The sequence below is a fragment of the Cynocephalus volans genome, chromosome 10 (assembly GCF_027409185.1).
Source record: "Cynocephalus volans isolate mCynVol1 chromosome 10, mCynVol1.pri, whole genome shotgun sequence".
Lineage (NCBI taxonomy): Eukaryota > Metazoa > Chordata > Mammalia > Dermoptera > Cynocephalidae > Cynocephalus > Cynocephalus volans.
Genome location: NC_084469.1, coordinates 57,306,051 through 57,326,564, shown reverse-complemented (window position 1 = coordinate 57,326,564; position 20,514 = coordinate 57,306,051). Strand labels below are relative to the sequence as shown.

Genomic DNA, 20,514 nt, shown 5'->3' with positions numbered 1-20,514 from the left:
TGTGATAAGAATGGACGAGCAAGTGTGTTAATCAGGTGGATTTACAAGGCTTTGTTTGTGTCCAGTAGCCTTCAACTGAAACCACGGGTCCTCATGGGCTTGAAGTTTATTTCCCCAGGAATGTAGCCTGACTTTCCACCCACCAATGCTTAAAGCAAAAAACCTTAGTGCCCATTTACTCTTCAAAATGAAAACTTTCGTTCATAGCTGCTAATACCAGTGAATGCTCCCAGAGCACAAAATCTGTGCCAGCTACTTTTCTCAGCACTTTACAGATATTAATTTACCTGATCCTGACAACAGCCCTATGGGGTAGGCACCTTATTCCCTCTTAATAGATGAGGAAACAGAAACACAAAGAGGTAAATCATCTGCCCAGGGTCACAAAGAGGGTAAGCCAGGCACGTGGCTCCAGGGTCAACCACTGCATTATTGATGACCACATCGAGTGGTAATAAAGGATGGCTGGTAAGATTGTCACTCCCTTGAGGCCTGAATTAGTTTCCTGTGGCTACTGTAACATAAGCTTCGTGGCTTAAAGCAACAGAAATTTATTTACTCACCGTTCTGGAGGCCCGAAGTCCAAAATCAAGGTGTGTGCAGGGCTGCACCCCTTCCAAAGGCTCTAGGGGAGGATCCTTCTTTGCCTCCTCCAGCTTCTGGTGACTCCAGGTGCTCCTTGGCTAGTGGCCACACTCCAGCCCCTGCCTTCATCTTCACATGGCTTTGTCCTCTGTGTTTCTCTGTGTCTTCTCTTCTGGCTCTTATAACGACACTTGTCATTGGATTTAGGACCCACCCTCATCCAGATGATCTCATCTTGAGATCATTACCCTAATTACATCTGCAAAGCCATATCTTTTGGGGACCACTGTTCAATCTACTACAAGACCCTGTTATTATACCTATTTTACAAACATGGAAACAGGCCAGAGAGGTGAGGTCACACAGATCTTCAGTGTCAGGCAGGGATTTGAAGTAGGGTCTGACCCCCTGCAAGTGTACCTTCTGAAGCATGGCATCTCCCACCTCCCAGGTCAACGGTGTGGACCTGAAGCTGCCGGTGGTGCTGGCCGAAGGCCAGATCCGTGCCTCCCAGCATGGTTCAGACATTGTGATCGAGACCAACTTTGGCCTGCGTGTGGCCTATGACCTCCAGTACTATGTGCAGGTCACCATCCCAGGCAACTACTACCAGCAAATGTGTGGCCTGTGTGGGGACTACAATGGTGACCCCAAGGATGACTTCCGGAAGCCCAATGGCTCGCAGGCAGACAATCCCAACGAGTTTGGCAATTCGTGGGAGGAGACAGTGCCCGGTTCTCCCTGCCTGCCGCCGCCCACCTGCGAGCACGGGAGCAAGGGCTGCACTCCCAGCACCCCCGAATGTAGTGCTGAGCTGGAGGAGAAGTATCAGAAGGAGCAGTTCTGCGGGCTCCTCACCAGCCCCACAGGGCCACTGGCCTCCTGCCACAAGCTGGTCAACCCCCAGGGTCCCTTGCAAGACTGTGTCTTTGATCTCTGCCTGGGTGGTGGGAACCTCAGCATTCTCTGTACCAACATTCATGCCTACGTGAGTGCTTGCCAAGCCTCTGGAGGCCACGTGGAGACCTGGCGGAGTGAATCTTTCTGTCGTGAGTGAGAGGGGAGACTGAGGCAGGGAGTGGGGAGGTTGATGCACAGAAGGGTAGACCCAGGGCCCTGAAGCCCCTCCCTCCCTGTGGCTCTGATCGGTAACCCCCCTTGCAGCGATGGAGTGCCCCCCCAACAGCCACTATGAGGTCTGTGCGGACACCTGTTCCCTGGGCTGTTCAGCTCTCAGTGCCTCCCCACAGTGCCCAGATGGGTGTGCTGAAGGCTGTCAGTGTGACCACGGCTTCCTTTATGATGGCCAAGCCTGCGTGCCCATCCAGCAATGTGGCTGCTACCACAACGGCGTCTACTATGAGGTAGGAACCAGCCATCAGGGAGAGAACATGGGGCCTCGTCCTGGAGCCCCCTCCCACTGCCCATCAGCCCTTCTTCTCTCCCAATGGTCCCACCTTGGTCCAGCTTGTCCTCTCCCACCTGGGTTCCTCCGAGTCCCCACTTTTGCTCCCTCTGGTCCACCCGTTTACATGGCATTGGGAAAAACCTTTCTAAATATGACCATAGGCCCTGAAACTTTAAACCCTCCCCTGGCTCCCCAGGTCAGGTTTTGGCTTTGTATCCCTGGTCTGGCAAAGGTGGCCTTCCTGACCACAAACATGAAATTTTGTCTCTGTTATACCAGCTGCTAACTCCTCCTGCTTCTTCCCTCTTCCACTCTCTCATGGTTAGTCTCCAGCACCCTCTCCTCACTTGAGTGTGTGTTCGTCTAAAGTCTGTCTCCCTCACTGGACTGTGAGCTCTTTGAGGGCAGGGCCCTCTATGTTGTTCTCACACAAATAATAATAGTAATAACAGCAAATACATAGATGGTGCTTACTACATGCCCATTACTGTTTTGAATGCTATGCGTATATATTTTATTTATATGTATTACATGCACATAAACTTTTTATTATGAAAATTTTCAAATGCATGAAAGTTCAGACAATAGTGGAATGAATTTCCATATACCTACCCACCCATCACTTTGCTTAAAAAGTAATTAGCATTTTACCAGTCTTGTTTTATTTCTACCCTCCTTTGCCTCCAAGTTGGATTATTTAAAGGAAGTCCCTTTTCATTTCATCTGTAGTTTACATGTATTATTAACTAAATTATACTTTCATGTGTAGGTGATATTATTATCTTCAATTTACAGATGAGGAAACTGAGGCATAAAGAGGTTAAGTAAGTTGCCCAGAGTTATACAGTTTGGCAATAGCAGAAACAGGGTTCAAACCTAGGCAATATGCTCTTAATTCCAATGTCACACCATTTCTCCTAGACAGTAGACATTGAGTGGATATTTTGGAATGAATGAATGAGTAAATGAATGAAAGTGAATGAATAAATGAATGAGTTGTGTCCCAAGGCCACATTGTGCATCAGTTTCATAGCATGGGCCACCCTGCTGAGAGATGCTCTTTTCATATCCATGGGACCCCTCTGTGCCTGGAACACCAGAGAGGCTGGAGTCAGCTCCCACTGTGGGGTACCTGATGGCCATGTCCTCTGTCTCCACAGCTGGAGCAGACAGTACTCACTGACAGCTGCCAGCAGCAGTGCGTGTGCCATGCGGGTCAAGGCATGGTGTGCCAGGATCACAGCTGCAAGCCAGGGCAGGTGTGCCAGCCTTCAGGAGGTGTCCTGAGCTGTGTTACCAAAGGTGCTGGGCTGGGGCTGCGGCTGATGCAACTGGGGACAGAGGTGGGGATTCTGGAGCTGAGGGTGGTGTGACCAGGATGTTCACAGTGGGAGGTGCAGAGGACTAAGGATTGAGGTCTCAGACCTGGGGGCACCTGGGCTGGGCTTCTTAGGGCCAGGAAGAGACCATCCAGTCTGGGAGGCTGGGACTCTTGGGGAGTATCTGGGCTGAGGGGACCCTCAAGGCTAGGTTTCCCAGGGTAGATGTCAGAGAGCCTCGGTGTAAGGTAGGGACAGGCAAACCTTTTCTCTAAAGAACTAGATGGTACATATTTAAGCTTACAGGCCACGTGGTCTTGGTCACAACTATTCAACTCTGCCTTTGTGTCATGAAAGCAGCCATAGACTATGTAATTGAAGAGGTGTGGCTTCAATAAAACTATAATACAAAAATAGGGAGCTTGGAGTGCCATAGTTTGCTGACCACTGGTATGTAGAATCAGGCTTGGGTCTTCAGACACCAGCACCCAAAGGCAGGGGAGACGGGGATCCCTGGGGGCAGGGACAGAAAGCAGAGTTCTGAGGTCTCAGGTAGAGACTCCCGGGGCCAAGGGCAGAGACCCCACCAAGGGGATCTTGGATATGGGGGCCCATGTCAAGTGGAGGATTGGAATTTCTAGGGATATGGTCTCAGACATAGGACCTGCCCAGACTAAATCTGGGACACAAAGCCGCCTGCAGGACTGGTTTCTTAGGGCGAAGGGCAGAGAGCCCCCCAAAGATAAGAGAATGGGACCATCAGCACTCAGGGCAGTGGCTGAGACCCTCAGAGCTGATGAGCAGGATAATAGGGAATGCCAGGGAAGGGGGCACATAAATCAGGGTCCAGTCAGGAAACAGAAACCTCACAGTCATTCAAATAGGGAATGTTTAATGTGAGGAATTATTTACTTGTAATAGGTGATTAAATACTAAAGGGTAAAGAGAATACAAGCATAATGGATATAGGGAGTAGTCCCTACCTCTAGGGCTAAAGCAGAGGAGGGAGAAATTGGGAAAGGGGCCCCAACCCCAAGGCTGACTCAGATCTCTGTGGAGAGGCTGCGGCTGTAGCTCACTGGGTGGCAGAGATTTGTGCAGGCTGGAGCTGGCAAGAAGGAAACCCCCACTAGGGTGCTGGTGAAACTCAGTGGGAAGCCACCTGCCAAGGGCACCATGGTGACTCACTTGGAAGCCAGCTGGGGACAGTGGGACTCCGTAATGTGGCTCCCAATACAGGCAGGAGCTGGAAGAGCAAAGCAGGATAGAAGCAGGATGAGGAACCCCTCCCTCCTGCAGTGTCTCTCTAGCACCCTCTCCTGACAAAGCATAACTCCATGAGTGGATTTGAAGCTGAGAGGCAATAAATTGATAACCGGTGGAGAGAGGAGGAAGTTTGAAGGCCGGCTTCTTGGACACAGGGGTTCCAAAAGCTGGGTCACAGATATAATGGCCTAGGGACAGGGTCTTGGACACAGAAGCCCTCCAAGTTTGGAAAAATGAGACCCACCAAGGCTCGTGTCTCAAATGCAGCAACCCTCTGGGATGGAGTCTTGCACAGAGGGATACCCAGGCCTTGAGACTTAGATATGAGACCCTTGGCACTGGGTTCTCACTAGAAGATCCCCTAGAACCCTGGTCTTGGGCACAGAGACCTCCAGGACCTGGGTCTCAGATATGGTGACTCTGAGGGCTAGCATCTCAGACACAAGGATCCCTGGGGCTCAGGTCTCAACCTGGGTCCCCTGGGGCTGAGATCTCAAGCAAGGGAACCCTTGGGCCTAAGTTTCAAATGTAGAAAACTGCAGGGCCTGGGTCTCAGACATAGGGACCCTAAAGCCTGGGTCTTGGCTGCAAGGACCTCAGGACCTGGGTCTCAGACAGCAAACTTCAGGGCCAGGGTCTCAGAGGTAGGGACTCTAGGGCCTGGGTTTGGGTTGTAGGGACCTTTGGGGCCTGGGTCTCAGATGTGGAGAACTTCAACACCTGGGGCATGAGTATCAGATGTTGGGGACTCCCAGAGCCTGGGCCTGGAAACAGCAAACTGTAGGGCCGGGGTCTTAGGTGTGAGGAACTTGGAATCTGGTCTCACCTGTGGTAACCCTCAGAGCCAGTATCCCTGGCACAGACTGGGGCAGAAGTTGGGGAGCAGCCATCCTTATGGTGGGCATCCCCTCAAGGTCCTCTCTCTTCTGTCCCCAGACCCATGCCATGGTGTGACGTGCCGGCCACAGGAGACGTGCAAAGACCAAGGTGGCCAGGGCATGTGCGTGCCTAACTATGAGGCCACGTGCTGGCTGTGGGGTGACCCACACTACCACTCCTTCGATGGCTGGAACTTTGACTTCCAGGGCACCTGCAACTATGTGCTGGCGGCAGCTGGCTGCCCAGGGGTCAGCGCCCAGGGCCTGACACTCTTCACTGTCACCACCAAGAATGAGAACCGGGGCAACCCCACTGTGTCCTTTGTGAAGCTAGTCACTGTGACTACCCTCGGCACCAACATCTCCATCCACAAGGGAGAGATTGGCAAAGTCCGGGTATGTTTGGCCGGTCCCCTGAGCCCCTGAGTAGTGTGGGAGGGGTCCTGATGGCCACGGTTAGGAGCTCAAGGTTCTCTGCCTTCAACTAGGCCTAAAAAAAATGGCAACCCAAACAACAATAATTACAGCAAAACATCACCCTTTTACTGGGAATTAAGTGAGCCTAGCCCTTTGCTAGGGGCTTTAATGTAGGACTTCAGCATTCGCCTTTTTATAAACCTGGGTTTGAATCCAGGCTCTCCTCCTTATGAGTTTACTTAGTGGGCCTCAGTTTCCTTATCTGTAAAATGGGCATCATAGCAGGTGGGCATTGTAGCTGCCCCACAGCAAGGTGGTGTATGTGAAGTGCTCAGCTCAGAGTCTGCCTCAGGAAAGCACCCGTGTTTGTGAGAGAACAAGTGAGAAGCGCAGAAACTGGGACACAAAGAGAAAGCCAGGGAGATGGGGAGACAGAGAAAGGCCACCCTTTCTGCCCAAGGAAATAGAGATGTAGCTTAATGGCAGCTCACAGGGACAGAGTGAGGTTTGGAACAGGGTAGGCATCAATAAGGATGGTGAGTGAGTGGGAGAGAACGAGGAGAAGCGAGGTAGGGAGGAGGAGAGAGAGACAGACACAGAGAGCAAGTGAGGGAGAGAGACAGAAAGATCCAGAAAGAGATATGGACCCAGACAAAGCAATCCAGAGAAAGAGAGACAGAGGCAGAGAGAGATACACAGAGAGAAACTCAGAGAAAGAGAGGAGATCCAGAAGGATAGACCTCGGTGAGGGAGAGGGAGAGATACAGCGAGAGAAAGGAGATCAAGAGAGAGATCCAGAAAACAAAGCAGATGTAAGGTTTCATTCCCCGGGGCCTGGACAACAACAGACGTCTACAATGTTTGTCCAATGACCATATAACTGTCAGTCATGAGGAAGGCCTCGGCAGCACTCAGCCACTGACAGGATGAGAGAGGGGAGAATGGGGCCACAGCTGCGGCGTCCCCACCTCAAGTGACCCATCTGCCTCCTTCCTCCCTTACTCCAGGTGAACGGTTTGCTGACATCACTGCCTGTCTCCGTGGCTGGTGGGCGGCTTTCAGTGACCCAGGGCACATCAAAAGCGGTGCTAGTGGCTGACTTCGGGCTGCGAGTCAGTTATGACTGGAACTGGGGGGTAGAGGTGACACTGCCCAGTAGTTATCATGGTGCAGTGTGCGGGCTCTGCGGGAACATGGACCATAACCCCAACAATGACCAAGTCTTTCCTAACGGCACACTGGCTCCCTCGATACCTGTCTGGGGTGGCAGCTGGCAAGTCCCAGGATGGGACCCACTGTGCTGGAACGAATGTCAGGGGTCCTGCCCAACGTGCCCTGAGGACCGACTGGAGGAGTATGAGGGACCTGGCTTCTGCGGACCCCTGGTCCCTGGCACAGGGGGCCCCTTCACCACCTGCCATGCCCTTGTGCCGCCCGATAGCTTCTTCAAGGGTTGTGTTCTGGATGTGTGCCTGGGTGGTGGGGCCCACGACATACTTTGCCAGGCACTAGCTGCCTATGCTGCTGCCTGCCAGGCTGCTGGGATTGTCATCAAGGACTGGCGGACACAGGCCGGCTGTGGTGAGTGTTGGGGGAGCAGGGCAGGGACTCGGGGTGGGGCCTGGCTCTGTGGGGCTGGTTTGGTTTCACTGCAGTCCTTCTGGGTCTTTTTGTTAGTTACTCTCTGTGTGTCTGTCTCTTGGTGTTTCTGACTCCCTTTGTCTCTCTCTGTCTCTCTGTTTCTCATTCTCTCTCTCTGCCTCTTCCTCACTCTCTGTTTGGGTCTCTGTCTCTCTTTCTCTCATTTCTCTCTCTGTATCCCTCTCTGTCATTCTGTGTCTCTTGGTCTATCTCACTTGGTCTCTCTGTGTCTGTCTTCTCTCCCTCTCTGTCTGCCCCTCTTTGTGTCTGTCTCTGTCTCCTCCTACCCTGTCCTTGGACCCCACCCCAACACATTCTCTGTTTCTCTCTCCCTCCCACTCCTTCATCTGCCCACAGAGATCTCTTGCCCAGACAACAGCCACTATGAACTCTGTGGCCCACCCTGCCCGGCCAGCTGTCCATCCCCTGCAGCACCCACGACCCCAACCCCATGTGAGGGCCCCTGCGTGGAGGGCTGCCAGTGCAACGCAGGCTTCGTGTTGAGTGCTGACCGCTGTGTTCCCCTGGAAGGCGGCTGCGGCTGCTGGGCCAATGGCACCTACTATGAGGCAGGCAGCGAGTTTTGGGCTGATGCCACCTGCTCCCAGTGGTGCCGCTGTGGGCCTGGGGGTGACTTGCTGGTCTGCACGCCTGCCAGCTGCAGGCTAGGCGAAGAGTGTGTCCTGCTGCCCTCGGGCCAGCATGGCTGCCACCCTGTCAGCACAGCTGAGTGTAAGGCCTGGGGCGACCCCCACTATATCACCCTGGATGGGCACCGATTCGACTTCCAAGGCACCTGCGAGTACTTGCTGAGCGCACCCTGCCATGCACCACCTACGGGGGCTGAGAACTTCACTGTCACTGTAGCCAATGAGCACCGGGGCAGCCAGGCTGTCAGCTACACGCGCAGTGTCACTCTACACATCCACAACCACAGCCTGACCCTGAGTGCTCGCTGGCCCCGGCAGCTACAGGTGAAGAGGGCTTAGGAGCACGTGCCAGCCCCGGGGTTGCTGAGACAATAAGAGGCCCGCTATTCCCTTGAGCACCTTTCACAGCTTAGCTGGAGCATGATGGAAGGGGTCAGAGTACAGGCCTAGGGGGCCGGATGGCTTGGAGCAGTGGCGTCCCTCTCTCTAAGCCTTAGTTTATTCCTCTGTAAAATGGGCCTAAGAAAAATTCCTGGTTCAGAGTAGCGTTAGTTGCTAGTGACTCCGTGTCTATAAATGCTCATTATTACTGTTATGAGGGAGGAGTACACCAGCTCAGGGTCCCACAGCCAGTAGTTGGCGGAGACAGGATTCGAACCCGTGTGCATGCCGCTCACCGCTCCGCCCCACACCCGCAGGTGGACGACGAGCTCGTGTCGCTGCCCTTCCAGCTGGCCTCCCTCCTGCACGCGCACTTGAGCGGCGCCGACGTGATAGTGGCCACTGCCTCCGGGCTCTCTCTGGCTTTTGACGGGAACAGCTTCGTACGCCTGCGCGTGCCGGCGGCGTACGCGGGCGCCCTCTGTGGCCTGTGCGGGAACTACAACCAGGAACCCGAGGACGACCTCAAGGCGGTGGGCGGGAACCCCAGCGGCTGGCAAGTGGGCGGTGCCCCCGACTGCGGAGAGTGCGTGCCTGGGCCGTGCCCGCAGCCGTGCACCGCTGAGCAGCAGGAGCCCTTCGGCCGCCCTGACGCCTGCGGCATTATCTCGGCCTCCGATGGTCCGCTGGCGCCCTGCCACGGCCTCGTGCCACCCGCGCAGTACTTCCAGGCCTGCTTACTGGATGCCTGCCAGGCTCAGGGCCATCCAGGAGGCCTCTGTCCTGCCGTGGCCGCCTACGTGGCAGCCTGCCAGGCCGCTGGGGCCCAGCTCGGCGAGTGGAGGCGGCCGGATTTATGTCGTGAGTACTGATCCATGCATGGACCACATAGTGGGAGTCTCTCCCCGCCCTCCCCAGGACTCTAAGACACGTGCCTTCCCCTCCTCCATGGAGCTCAGGACTATCCTTTTCCCCCTGATCCTGGTATCTCCTGTCAGGGAAACTCATTGGCATTATACACCGAAAAACACCAGGTCAGGTACCTTAGTGGGAGAGACTCAGATATACCTGGTCAGAAATCCTGGATCCATGACACTCTTGGGATTCATGCACTCAGACTTTCTAGTAAGACAGACGGGTGGCTGACCTTGCCAAAGTCACACAGCAAGGTACCCACAGTAAGAGATACCTAGTGAGCTACCCTGGTCAGATGCTTCTGGACTGTCTCACACACTGAAATATACTTGGTCACATAGATTGGTCACATGCCTTCGGTAGTATTTAGGTAGATTTCACACTGAGGTAAACTGGTCAGATACACCCAGATAGGATGAGGACTCTGACGTGCCCCAGGCAAATCCATACAGATTCATAGATAGTCCTGGGCAGTTTTTTTCAGGCAGATCTCCTTGGTCTAATTTATCCGGTCAGCTTCACACACAGAGATACACGCAGTCAGTCACACTCTGAGACACATTGGGTTACAGGGCCTCTGGCAGATGCTCCAGTAAGACACTACAGCCAGGTACACTCAGGCAGATTCATGTCCTGTGATACCTCTGGCCCTGTGTCCCAGTCACATACATACCCAGAGATGCCTGTGGTTTGTTTGAATCCTGCATATCCCAGTGATTCACCCAGGCAAAGTCACCTGATTAGAAATACTCAGTTGGGTTAACACCACAACCTGGTCAGAGAGACCAGGTTATATACCACGCCCCCCCCCCCTCAGATCCCACAGTAAATCCCAGTCAGATATACTGGATCAGACCCCACACTCAATCAGAGACACCCAGGTTGACCTGGGCAGGTTCTCCCACTCAGGGCCTCCCCCAGACTCCCACCATCACACCTGCCTGGCTTATCCACACCTTGTCCCCACAGCCCTCCAGTGCCCTGCCCACAGCCACTACGAGCTCTGCAGTGACTCCTGTCCCGTGAGCTGCCCGAGCCTCTCAGCGCCTGAGGGCTGTGAGCCGGCCTGCCGTGAGGGCTGTGTCTGCGATGCTGGCTTCGTACTCAGTGGCGACACCTGTGTACCTGTGGGCCAGTGTGGCTGCTTCCACGATGGCCGCTACTACCTGCTGGGTGAAGCCTTCTACCAGGGCCCTGAATGTGAACGGCACTGTGAGTGTGGGCCGGGTGGCCATGTCAGCTGCCAGGAGGGCACAGCCTGCGGGCCCTATGAGGAGTGCCGGTTACAGGACGGTGTCCAAGCCTGTCATGCCACTGGCAGTGGCCGCTGCCTGGCTAGTGGGGGCGTCCACTACGTCACCCTTGATGGACACGTCTATGACCTGCACGGCTCCTGCTCCTATGTCCTGGCCCAGGTCTGCCGCCCAAAGCTTGGGGACGAGGTCTTTACCATCGTGCTGGAGAAGAACATGACTGGAGACCCCCAACGCCTGCTGGTTACTGTGGATGGCCAGGTTGTGGGCCTGGCTCGGGGGCCGCAGGTAAATTGACATGACCCTGTACTGGGGGTCTGCGGGGACATGGCCTTGCTCTGGAGTGTCTGAGGGGAACACAGCTCCACCCTGGAGAGTTTGAAGGGGACATTGCCCCAACCTGGAGGCTCTGAGGGGGACACAGCCCTACCCTGGAGGGTCTGGGGGGGAAACAGTCTCACCTCAGGTGTGTGAAGGGAACATGGTCTCACTCTGGGGATTTTGAGAGAAACATGACCCAACCCTAATGGGACTAAGGGAGACAGCTCTGCCCTCAGGGTCTGATGGAGACACAGTTCCACCTTGGAGATATGAGGGGACAACCTTACCTGTGGTTCTGTGAGTCCCTGACCTACCTGACCCTTCCACCCAGGTCACCGTGGATGGTGAGGCTGTGGCCCTGCCTGTGGCGATGGGCCCAGTGCGGGTAACGGCTGAAGGCCGAAACATGGTTCTGCAGACAACCAAGGGGCTGTGGCTTCTCTTTGATGGTGATGCCCACGTCCTCATGTCCATCCCTAGCCCCTTCCGTGGGCGGATCTGTGGCCTCTGTGGGAACTTCAACGGCAACTGGAGTGATGACTTTGTCCTGCCCAGTGGCACAGCGGCCCCCAGTTTGGAGGCCTTTGGAGCTGCGTGGCGGGCACCTGGCTACTCCCAGGGCTGTGGTGAGGGCTGCGGGCCCCACGGTTGCCCTGTGTGCTCAGTGGAGGAGACAGCACCATATGAGAGCAACCAGGCCTGCGGGCAGCTCAAGGACCCTCAGGGACCCTTTGCGACCTGCCATGAGGTGCTGAGCCCCTCTGAGTACTTCCGCCAATGCGTGTATGACCTGTGTGCCCAAAAGGGTGACAGAGCCTTCCTCTGCCGCAGCCTGGCAGCCTACACAGCGGCCTGTCAGGCAGCCGGTGTGGCAGTGAAGTCGTGGAGGACAGACAGCTTCTGCCGTGAGTATTCTTGGGTCCCTTGGAAGACTCCAGACCAGGCGTGGGGGTGCCTTCTGACCTGTTCCCTCTCCTGTGTCCATCTCAGGGGCTGTGCCACCCTATTACAGTGCACCCGCACCGCACCGCCGCCGCTTCTCCCACAGCGTGCTCTGCTGGTCTCCCTCCGAAGCCTCTGACTGTTCCCTTTCAGATTCCTTTCAGGAGCCTGCTCTCCCAGAGCTCAGGTTCACTTTTTCCCTAGGGCTCCATCCTAGACTCCTTCTGCAGTGACCTGAGAGGGAAGGGTGGGAGGGTCAGAAGTTCACACAGTAAAGCCTGAGTCTGTGGCTCACCCAGAGGTCCAAGGACAACACCATATCCCCTCAGATCCCCCCAGCCCAAGGCCACGGCCCGTTAGACCCCCCAAACCAGGACTGTGCCTCTCCTTCAAATCCCCAGGGCAGGGACATGTCCCCTTAGACTCTCTAGGACAAGGCAGTGGCCCCTTGTGCCCCAAGGTAGAGCCCTGTCTCCTTCAGTCTCCTCAGGGAACGACCTACACCCGGGGCCAGCATCCACTCTCACAGCCTCAGATTTGTTCTTCTTGTTGATCTTGGACTCTGTCTCTAGCCTCGAACTTTCTCCTGATTACCAGCCTCAGGAGTCCAGTGGCTTCCTGACACCTTCCCTTAGGTGTCCTACTAGTCCCTCACACCCACTGTGTTCCCAGCTGAAATCAGCATTTCACCCCACACCTGATCTTCCTTTCCCCTGCTGCGGTGCCTGTCTTAGGACAGCCACATCAGCCACCAGTTGTTCAGCCAGAGTCCAGGGCCTTACCCTGGGTGTTTCCCCTGTGTCTTCACAGCCACCTGTTTTTCTCCTGAGCCTCCCCAATCCCAGCCCTGACCCCTCTGCCTGTGCCTCCCCAGTCACAGCCCTGACCTCTCTGTCTATACTTTTCAAGGCAGCATGATCACTTTGGGCTCTTACTGTTCATCCCACTGGACATGAGTTCCATAGGACAGGGTTGAGGGCTGTCTTCACCACCTGTGTCCTCAGCACTGCCTAACCCAGGGCTGGGTATGCAGTAGGTGCCATTAGGTTTTCAGTGCCCCCATGGAGGTGTGACTCCCCCACCTGCCTCTTCTCTCTGCAGCGCTCCAGTGCCCCGCCCACAGCCACTACTCCATCTGCACACACACCTGCCAGGGCTCCTGTGCAGCTCTCTCTGGCCTCAAGGGCTGCACCACCCACTGCTTTGAGGGCTGTGAGTGCGATGATCGCTTCCTGTTCTCCCAGGATGTCTGCATCCCTATTCGAGACTGCGGCTGCACCCATAATGGCCGATACTTGCCGGTGAGCAAGGGCTTTAGGTGGGCAGGTGGGGTGGAGGAGTTTGAGGGAGACTTGGAGCTTCTGTCTGACCTCGTCAAGGATGGGGACGGAGGAGCCACCCCCATTTCCAAGTTGTGTGACTTGATGCGGGTAACATCTCTGTATTAGTTTCCTGCGGCTGCCATAACAAATTACCACAGACTTGGTAGCTTCAAATAAGAGAAATTTATTCTCCCAAAGTTCTGAAGACTAGAAATTAGAAATCAGGATCACTGGGCTGAAGTCAAGGCAAACGCAGGGCAGTACTCCCTCCAGAGGCTCTAGGGGAGAATGGTTTTTGCCTCTTCCAGCTTCTGGTGGCTGCAGGCATTCCTTGGCTTGTGGCCACTCACTGCAATCTCTGCCTCCACTTCATAACATCTCCTTCTCCTTCCCTCTTATGAGGATAAACGTGACTGCATTTAGGACCCACAAAGATAATCTAAGATAAAATTTCCATCTCAAGACTCTTACTGTAATTACATCTGCAAACACCCTTTTCTTTTTCCTTTTTTTTTTTTTTTTTTTTTTTTTTCGGCGGCTGGCATGTGGAGAACACCTTTTTTCCATGTAAGGTAACATTTGCAAGTTCCAGGGATTAGGACCTGATATCTTTGGAGGACTATCATTTAGCCTACTGTAGTCCTCTCCCTGAATTTCATTTTTTTCACTTGTAAAGTGAACATAATTATCATCCTTGCACCATAGGTGTCCAGGGGTCAGGATCATAGTGCATGAAAAGTACCCACTGAGCACAGGGCCTTGTCCTACCTGTTCATCACACTCAGAAAAAGAACAGCAATTTACCACAGCACAATAGGTAGCCCAGCTAACAATCATTTAATAATATGAATTGGAACTTAATGGTTGACTTATTCTTGTTAATGATATTTTTTGAGCTCTTACTATGCACCAAGTTTGTTATGGGTGTTAATTCATTTAATAATCACAGCAATTCAATGAGACAGGTAATATTGTTATTTTCCCCATTTTACAGATGAGGGCATTAGCACATAGAGAAGTCACCCCAAGGCTACCCATGAGCAAGTGACACTAACTTGCACCACTTGCAAATGGAGCCAAATTTCTGCTCCTTCAGGTCTCACCACCTACCGGAAGCCATCCATGATCCCTTAGTCTGGGTTAGGTGCCTTCTCTGGATGCCCACAGCCCCCTGTGCCTCCCTCATCCCAGCCCTGACCCCTCTGCCTGTGCTGAAAGTCTTTTTGAATTTGTGAGTCTGGCATTCAGGAGAGAGGTGTGGGCTAGAGATATACATGTGGGAGTCATCAGTATGGAGATGGTATTTATTTTGTTAATTAAATTTATTAATATCTTTTATGTTTCAAACTTTTATTTTTGAAGAACTCAAACTTAAGAAAAATTGCAAGAACAGTACAAAGAACTCCTACATGCCTTTCCCTCGGGCTCTTCAACTGTTGACTTTATGCCGTGTTTGCTTTATCATCCTCTCTCTTTATATAAATATCTATGAGGGGTCTTCAAAAAGTCTGTGGAAAGATTCATTTTATCTTTTTTTTTTTTTTAAGATGACCGGTAAGGGGATCTTAACCCTTGGCTTGGTGTTGTCAGCACCACGCTCTCCCAAGTGAGCCACAGGCCGGCCCTAATTTGGTACTATTATCTAATGTATAGATTTTTTTCAAATTTTACTGGTTGTCCCAGTAATATCCTCTATAACAATTACCCCTTTCTGAGCCAGGGTCTAATTGAGGATCAGACACTGCATTTATTTGTCATGAGATTTGATGAAATCTCCAGGTAGTGAATGTAGATAGAGAAGAAAAAGGTCTGAGGACTGACCCCATGGTGAGACAGTTAAGGATCTGGAGATGAGGAGGAACCTGAAAACAAGGTGAAGAAGGAGAAGCCAATGAGGTAGGAGAAAACCAGGAGAAAGTCGGGTCCTGGAATTGGGTTTCCAGAGCTCTGTGTTCTGGGATGTGGGTGTTCGGACACTGGAATGTCTTTGATGCCCATCCTTACCTCTATTAGTTATCTTTTGCTGGGTTACAAATCACTCCAAAACACGGTGGCTTAAAACAACAATTATTTAGTTTGCAGTTCTATAAATGCAGTTGGGGCTGGGCTCAGCTGGATCGTTTTTCTGCTGTCTCCTGGGCTTACTCATGTACCTGTACTAGTTACCCAGTAGGTCAGCTGAGGGCTGCCTCGTTTAGGGTGGCCTGCCTGGGAGAACTGTCTCCGTTCCATATGGCCACTCATCCTCCCATTGGCTAGCCCAGGCTTATTCTCATGGTGGCTGGGCAGGGTTGAGAGAGGAAGAGAAGGAGAAGCAATAAGGTCTCGAGGTCTAGGTTTGCATGTGGCAGAACACTGGTTCTGCTGTGTTTCAATGACCAAAGCATAGTCTAAAGTCCAATCCAGATTCATGGGGAGGGGAAATAAATTCCATTTCTTAATGGGAGTCTGCTGCAAAATCTGTCTGCATGAATACAGAGGATTGAAGGACTATGCCCATTTTTGCAATCCGTCACAGCACCATAACCTGGCCCCTTTCTGTGCACAGGTGAACTCCTCCCTGCTGACCTCAGACTGCAGTGAGCGCTGTTCCTGTTTCTCAAGCACTGGCCTGACATGCCAGGCAGCTGGCTGCCCACTAGGCCGTGTGTGTGAGGTCCAGGCTGGAGCCCGGGACTGCTGGGTCCCCCCTGGTCTCTGTTCCCTCTCTATGGGCACCAACCTCACCACCTTTGATGGGGCCCACAGTGCCATCAGTTCACCTGGCGTCTATGAGCTCTCTTTCCGCTGCCCAGGAGTAGGGAAGACCATCCCCTGGTACCGTATACTTGCTGAGGTCCATTCCTGCCATGATAAAGTGGAGGAGGTGGTCCTTGTCCACATCTTCTTCCATGATGGAATAGTTACTATGACCCGAAACAAGGGCGTATGGGTAAGCCTGGGCATGAGGGTGGGGATGTTCCTGGGCTTTTGCTCTTCCTATCGCAGTGTCCTTATATTCCTGGCTGCCTGTCTGTCTTGCTGGCTGCTTTCTTCATACAGGTCTCTACAATCTGGTCTCTGAATTTGTAGTTGTTTCCATATTTCACACTTTGTTTTGGCTGAGTTCTTGAGCGAAAACACGCTCAAATAACTTAGTAGTTTTGACATTAGTATTAATTAAGATTCCATTGGTTGCAAGTGTCAGAAAACCAAATTCAAATTGCCTTAAGCAAAAATGAATGTATTGGCCTATATAACTAGAAAAATCCAGGGATAGAGCTTCAGGAGTGGCTGGATCCAGGAGCCCTGGGAATATTATCAGGCATTTGTAACTCTGTCTTTTAGATTTGCTGTTCACCAAATCAGCTTCATTCTCAGACACGCTTTTCCCTCACAAGGACAAAGACAACCCTACCGCCCACCTTCCCCAGCTGCTCCAGGCTTGCACCCCACCAGCTTATTAGCTTCCTTAGTAGAAAGTGATTCAATTAAAAAAAACCCAGGATTATATCTCACTGGATCAGTTTGGTTCACATGCCCACCCTTGGAACCAATCACTGCTGCCTTGGGGATAGAGGCTGTGATTGGTCAGGCTGGGGTCACATGATGTGTCAGGGTTTCCCAAGACCATCCCTAGGTTCACTGATTCACGAGGAGGATTTACAGGACTCAGCATATAGTTGTATTTATGGCTAAGATTTATTACAGTGTAAGGATACAAAGCAAAATCGACAAAAGGAAAATGTGCATCCAGCAAAATCCAGAGGAAACCTGGCACAAGCTTCAAAGAGTCCTCTCCCCATGGAATCACACAGTATATGCTTAATTCTTCCAGCAATAAGTTGTGATGAAACATGTGAAATGTTGTCTGCCAGGGAAGTTCATTAGAGTCTCAGTGCCCAGGGTTTTTATTGGGGGCTGGTCATGTAGGCACCCTCAGCTTAGCACATATCAAAATTTCATACTCCTAGAAGGTGTTTAGCACCTTTTTCTATTTTTCTTTCTTTCTTTCTTTCTTTTTTCGGTTGGGGGGCTTGTGGCTGGCAAGTACGGGGACCCAAACCCTTGACTTTGGTGTTATCAACACTGTGCTCTAACCAGCGGAGCTAACTGGCCAGCCCAGCACCTCTTTCGTCACTGGAATATAAGCCTCAGGTAAGCAAGGATCCTGTCCATCTTGGTCACTACTTTGCTGTCAGTATCAGGGCCTGGTACCTAGAGGGTACCCAGGAAAATTTTGGTTTTGTGAATAACTTAGCCATGCTCCCTCTGTGCCAGGCCTTGTGCTAGGTATCAGAGATGACTCAGACCCAGTTCTTATACTTGCAAAGCTTACAGCCTAATGAGACTTTTCACTTTTCGTCTACCAAGTCTCCATCTATCCTTCACTGCATTCATCGTTCCTTTTCTGCTCTTTCTTTCCAGCATTTATTCTTCCACCTCTCTTTCTTTTTTCCCTATTTTCTTCCTTCCTTCCATCCATCCATCCATCCATCCATCCATCCATCCATCCATCCATCCAACCATATTTTCAGATCTATACCTACCTTTTCTGTCTGTCTATCTATCTGTCCAGTCATTTGGCAGAGGAAGACTCAGATATAAAAGCATTTAGAAAAAAAAGAAAAGAGAGAACTTCTCTTTCAAATAAGTTTCACTAGGGAATTTAACTTTAGAAGGATTAACTCATCAATTAAAACAGACTACAGTTATTTAAAAGAAAAAGCTCACAAGGTTACTGAGTCTGCAACCTATGATGAAGGAATAGTAATTTTCTCACGTGATTATTATATTTGCTAAGGTCATTACTCATCTTTAGACATCAGCATTGCAAAAATAAGGGATAAAGTTGTTTTTGTTGATGAACCAGTAACTTATAGGACATGCCCAAGGGTTTTTATATTTTGAAAACTGGAACCAAGCAGAATAACCCTAGGGTTTGACCCTGGGGTTTGTTTGTTTATCTGTCTAGTACAAAGTGCTTCCCCCACCCCCAACCCTGAGATGTTGTGTGGATCTATTCATCCATCTCTGTATTCATCCACTCTCTATCCTTCTACCCACTCATCTATGCAAATTTTTAGCTGTCTTATCAGGTATCCATCTCTCCATGTTGTGCACCCATCCAGATCTTCATCTCTTTCAGCACCTCCTTCTTTGCCTTAGGTCCTTCAACTTGTTACCTTGCTTGGGGTCTCCATCCTGGTACTACCCCAGCTATCCTATGGCTCTGGCCTCACCTCTGTGTTTGCTGGTCCCCCCCCCCCGCCAGGTGAATGGTCTCCGAGTGGATCTCCCAGGGGAGGTGTTAACATCTGTGTCTGTGAGTCAGACACCCAATGGCTCCATACTAGTCCGCCAGAAGGCAGGGATCCATGTATCTCTTGGAATCAATGGACAACTGGCTGTGATGGTCAGCAATGACCATGCTGAGATGCTGTGCGGGGCCTGTGGAAACTTTGACGGGGACCAGACCAATGATGGGAAGACGGCGATGGAAAGATGGCAAGCAAAGGACTTCTCCTCATGGTGAGGGATATAGTTTGGAAGCTAGGCTTCTTGGGCCAGGGGCACTGGATCCTCATGGGAAGGGGGGAGTCAGGGTGGCACTTAGTCTTCAAGAGGAGGTACTAAATGTCTGTCTCTTGCAGTGATGGCTGATCAGTCATCCAACGATGATGAAGTCTTCAGGACCTGATCACCCTGGAGGTCGCAATGGTTGAAGGATGCACTGTTTGCCCCTAACCCTGATGTATCCCTTTGCTGATCCACTGAGGCTAAATGTGAGAGTGCTGAATAAATATCTTAAGCTTAGCTGTGTGATGATGTGTCTGTCTCATGCCCTTTCATCCCTGACTTTCCTCCCTGCACAGCAGCCATCAGATGCCTGGGGAATCTGACACATGGTGAATACTTATTAGGTGGAAAGTGGATGGATGGATAATTGCATGAGTAGATGAAGAGACAGATTGGTGGATTGGGAAAAGGATGGATGGGGAAATAGAAAGATGAGGAAATGGATAATTACAAGAATGGATGGATGAGATGAATGATTGGATGGAGGGAAGGAGTGGAAATGGAGAAAAAGGTCAATAGATCCTGGCTTTATCATTTATAACCATAGCAAGTTACTTAATTTCTCTCTGGCTCAGTATCCTTATCTTTTTTTTTTTTTTAAAGATGACCAGTAAGGGGATCTTAACCCTTGACTTGGTGTTGTCAGCACCACGCTCTCCCAAGTGAGCCACGGGCTGGCCCTACAGTATCCTTATCTTTAAAGTAGAGTTAATGATAGTACTTATAGAGTTGAAGTGAGGATTTAATGTGTTAATCCTATGAACAAGTCAAAAATTAAAGTCTTGGTTCCCTTCCAAACCTGTCCCTTACCCTTTCCATGATGGTCCTCCCTAACTCAGCAAATAGCACTACCAGTACCCAGTAAGTCTAGCCGCCAGAAAATGGGGAATTATTCTTGATTCCTCCCTCCCCATTGCCCTCCACTCAGTTCATCAACAAATCATGTTAAATGGTATCAAAACATACCTGAAATCTGCCTTTTCTTATCATGCCCCCTGTCACCACATGGTACAAGTCATCATCCTCACTCAGGTTGACAACACAATAGCTTACTATCTATTCTTCCCCTCCCATAATCCATGCTCACAGCCACTAGAGGAATCTTAAAATATAAACAGGATTATTAGCTGAAAATTTCTCTTAAAATAAAATCAAATTCCTTCACTTTGTCCTACAAAGCCCTGTCAACCTCTTCTGACTTATCTCCTATCACTGTCCTCTTTGCCAATTATGATTTCAGAACCTGATCTTTCAATTTATTGAGCATGTCAAATTTTGCCATTTACTTCGTGATATGCTGTCCCTCCATTCATCACATGATGGGCTCCTTGGTAACTTAAATGTCACTACCTTAGAGAGGCCTTTCATGACACCCCACCTAAAATGGATTCCCTTCTGTCCCAGTCTCTTGCTTCCTTCCTTCCTAGCATTTATCACACTTTATACTTACTTTTGTTTGACTTTCTGTCCAATCAGAAGTAACTCAAGGGCAGAGACTATATCTGCCTCATTCACCACTTTATTCCTAATAGATCTGCAACATAACCAGCGCCATTTTAGACAAGCCCAAGTACAAATGGCACCGTCCACCTCTTCCCTTCCCCTCCCCCATTCTCTTTTACAAGAAGTCTCATGGTTTCGGAGAAAAAGAAACTTT

The 20,514-nt window shown here is 51.2% G+C and overlaps 1 protein-coding gene across 1 annotated transcript in view; it reads left to right on the top strand.

Moving 5' to 3' along the window:
• FCGBP (Fc gamma binding protein) overlaps window positions 1–19,010 on the top strand; it is a 34,162-nt gene extending 15,152 nt beyond the window's left edge. Inside the window, exons 7-19 of the mRNA XM_063112589.1 lie at window positions 1,037–1,634; window positions 1,750–1,949; window positions 3,154–3,295; window positions 5,515–5,852; window positions 6,881–7,454; window positions 7,872–8,488; window positions 8,863–9,406; window positions 10,430–11,001; window positions 11,366–11,939; window positions 13,078–13,277; window positions 15,847–16,230; window positions 18,553–18,809; window positions 18,932–19,010. Coding sequence (XP_062968659.1) covers window positions 1,037–1,634; window positions 1,750–1,949; window positions 3,154–3,295; window positions 5,515–5,852; window positions 6,881–7,454; window positions 7,872–8,488; window positions 8,863–9,406; window positions 10,430–11,001; window positions 11,366–11,939; window positions 13,078–13,277; window positions 15,847–16,230; window positions 18,553–18,809; window positions 18,932–18,941 — 5,010 coding nt within the window. The 3' untranslated portion in view covers window positions 18,942–19,010. The remainder of the gene's footprint in view (window positions 1–1,036; window positions 1,635–1,749; window positions 1,950–3,153; window positions 3,296–5,514; window positions 5,853–6,880; window positions 7,455–7,871; window positions 8,489–8,862; window positions 9,407–10,429; window positions 11,002–11,365; window positions 11,940–13,077; window positions 13,278–15,846; window positions 16,231–18,552; window positions 18,810–18,931) is intronic.
• Window positions 19,011–20,514: the final 1,504 nt, after the last annotated feature.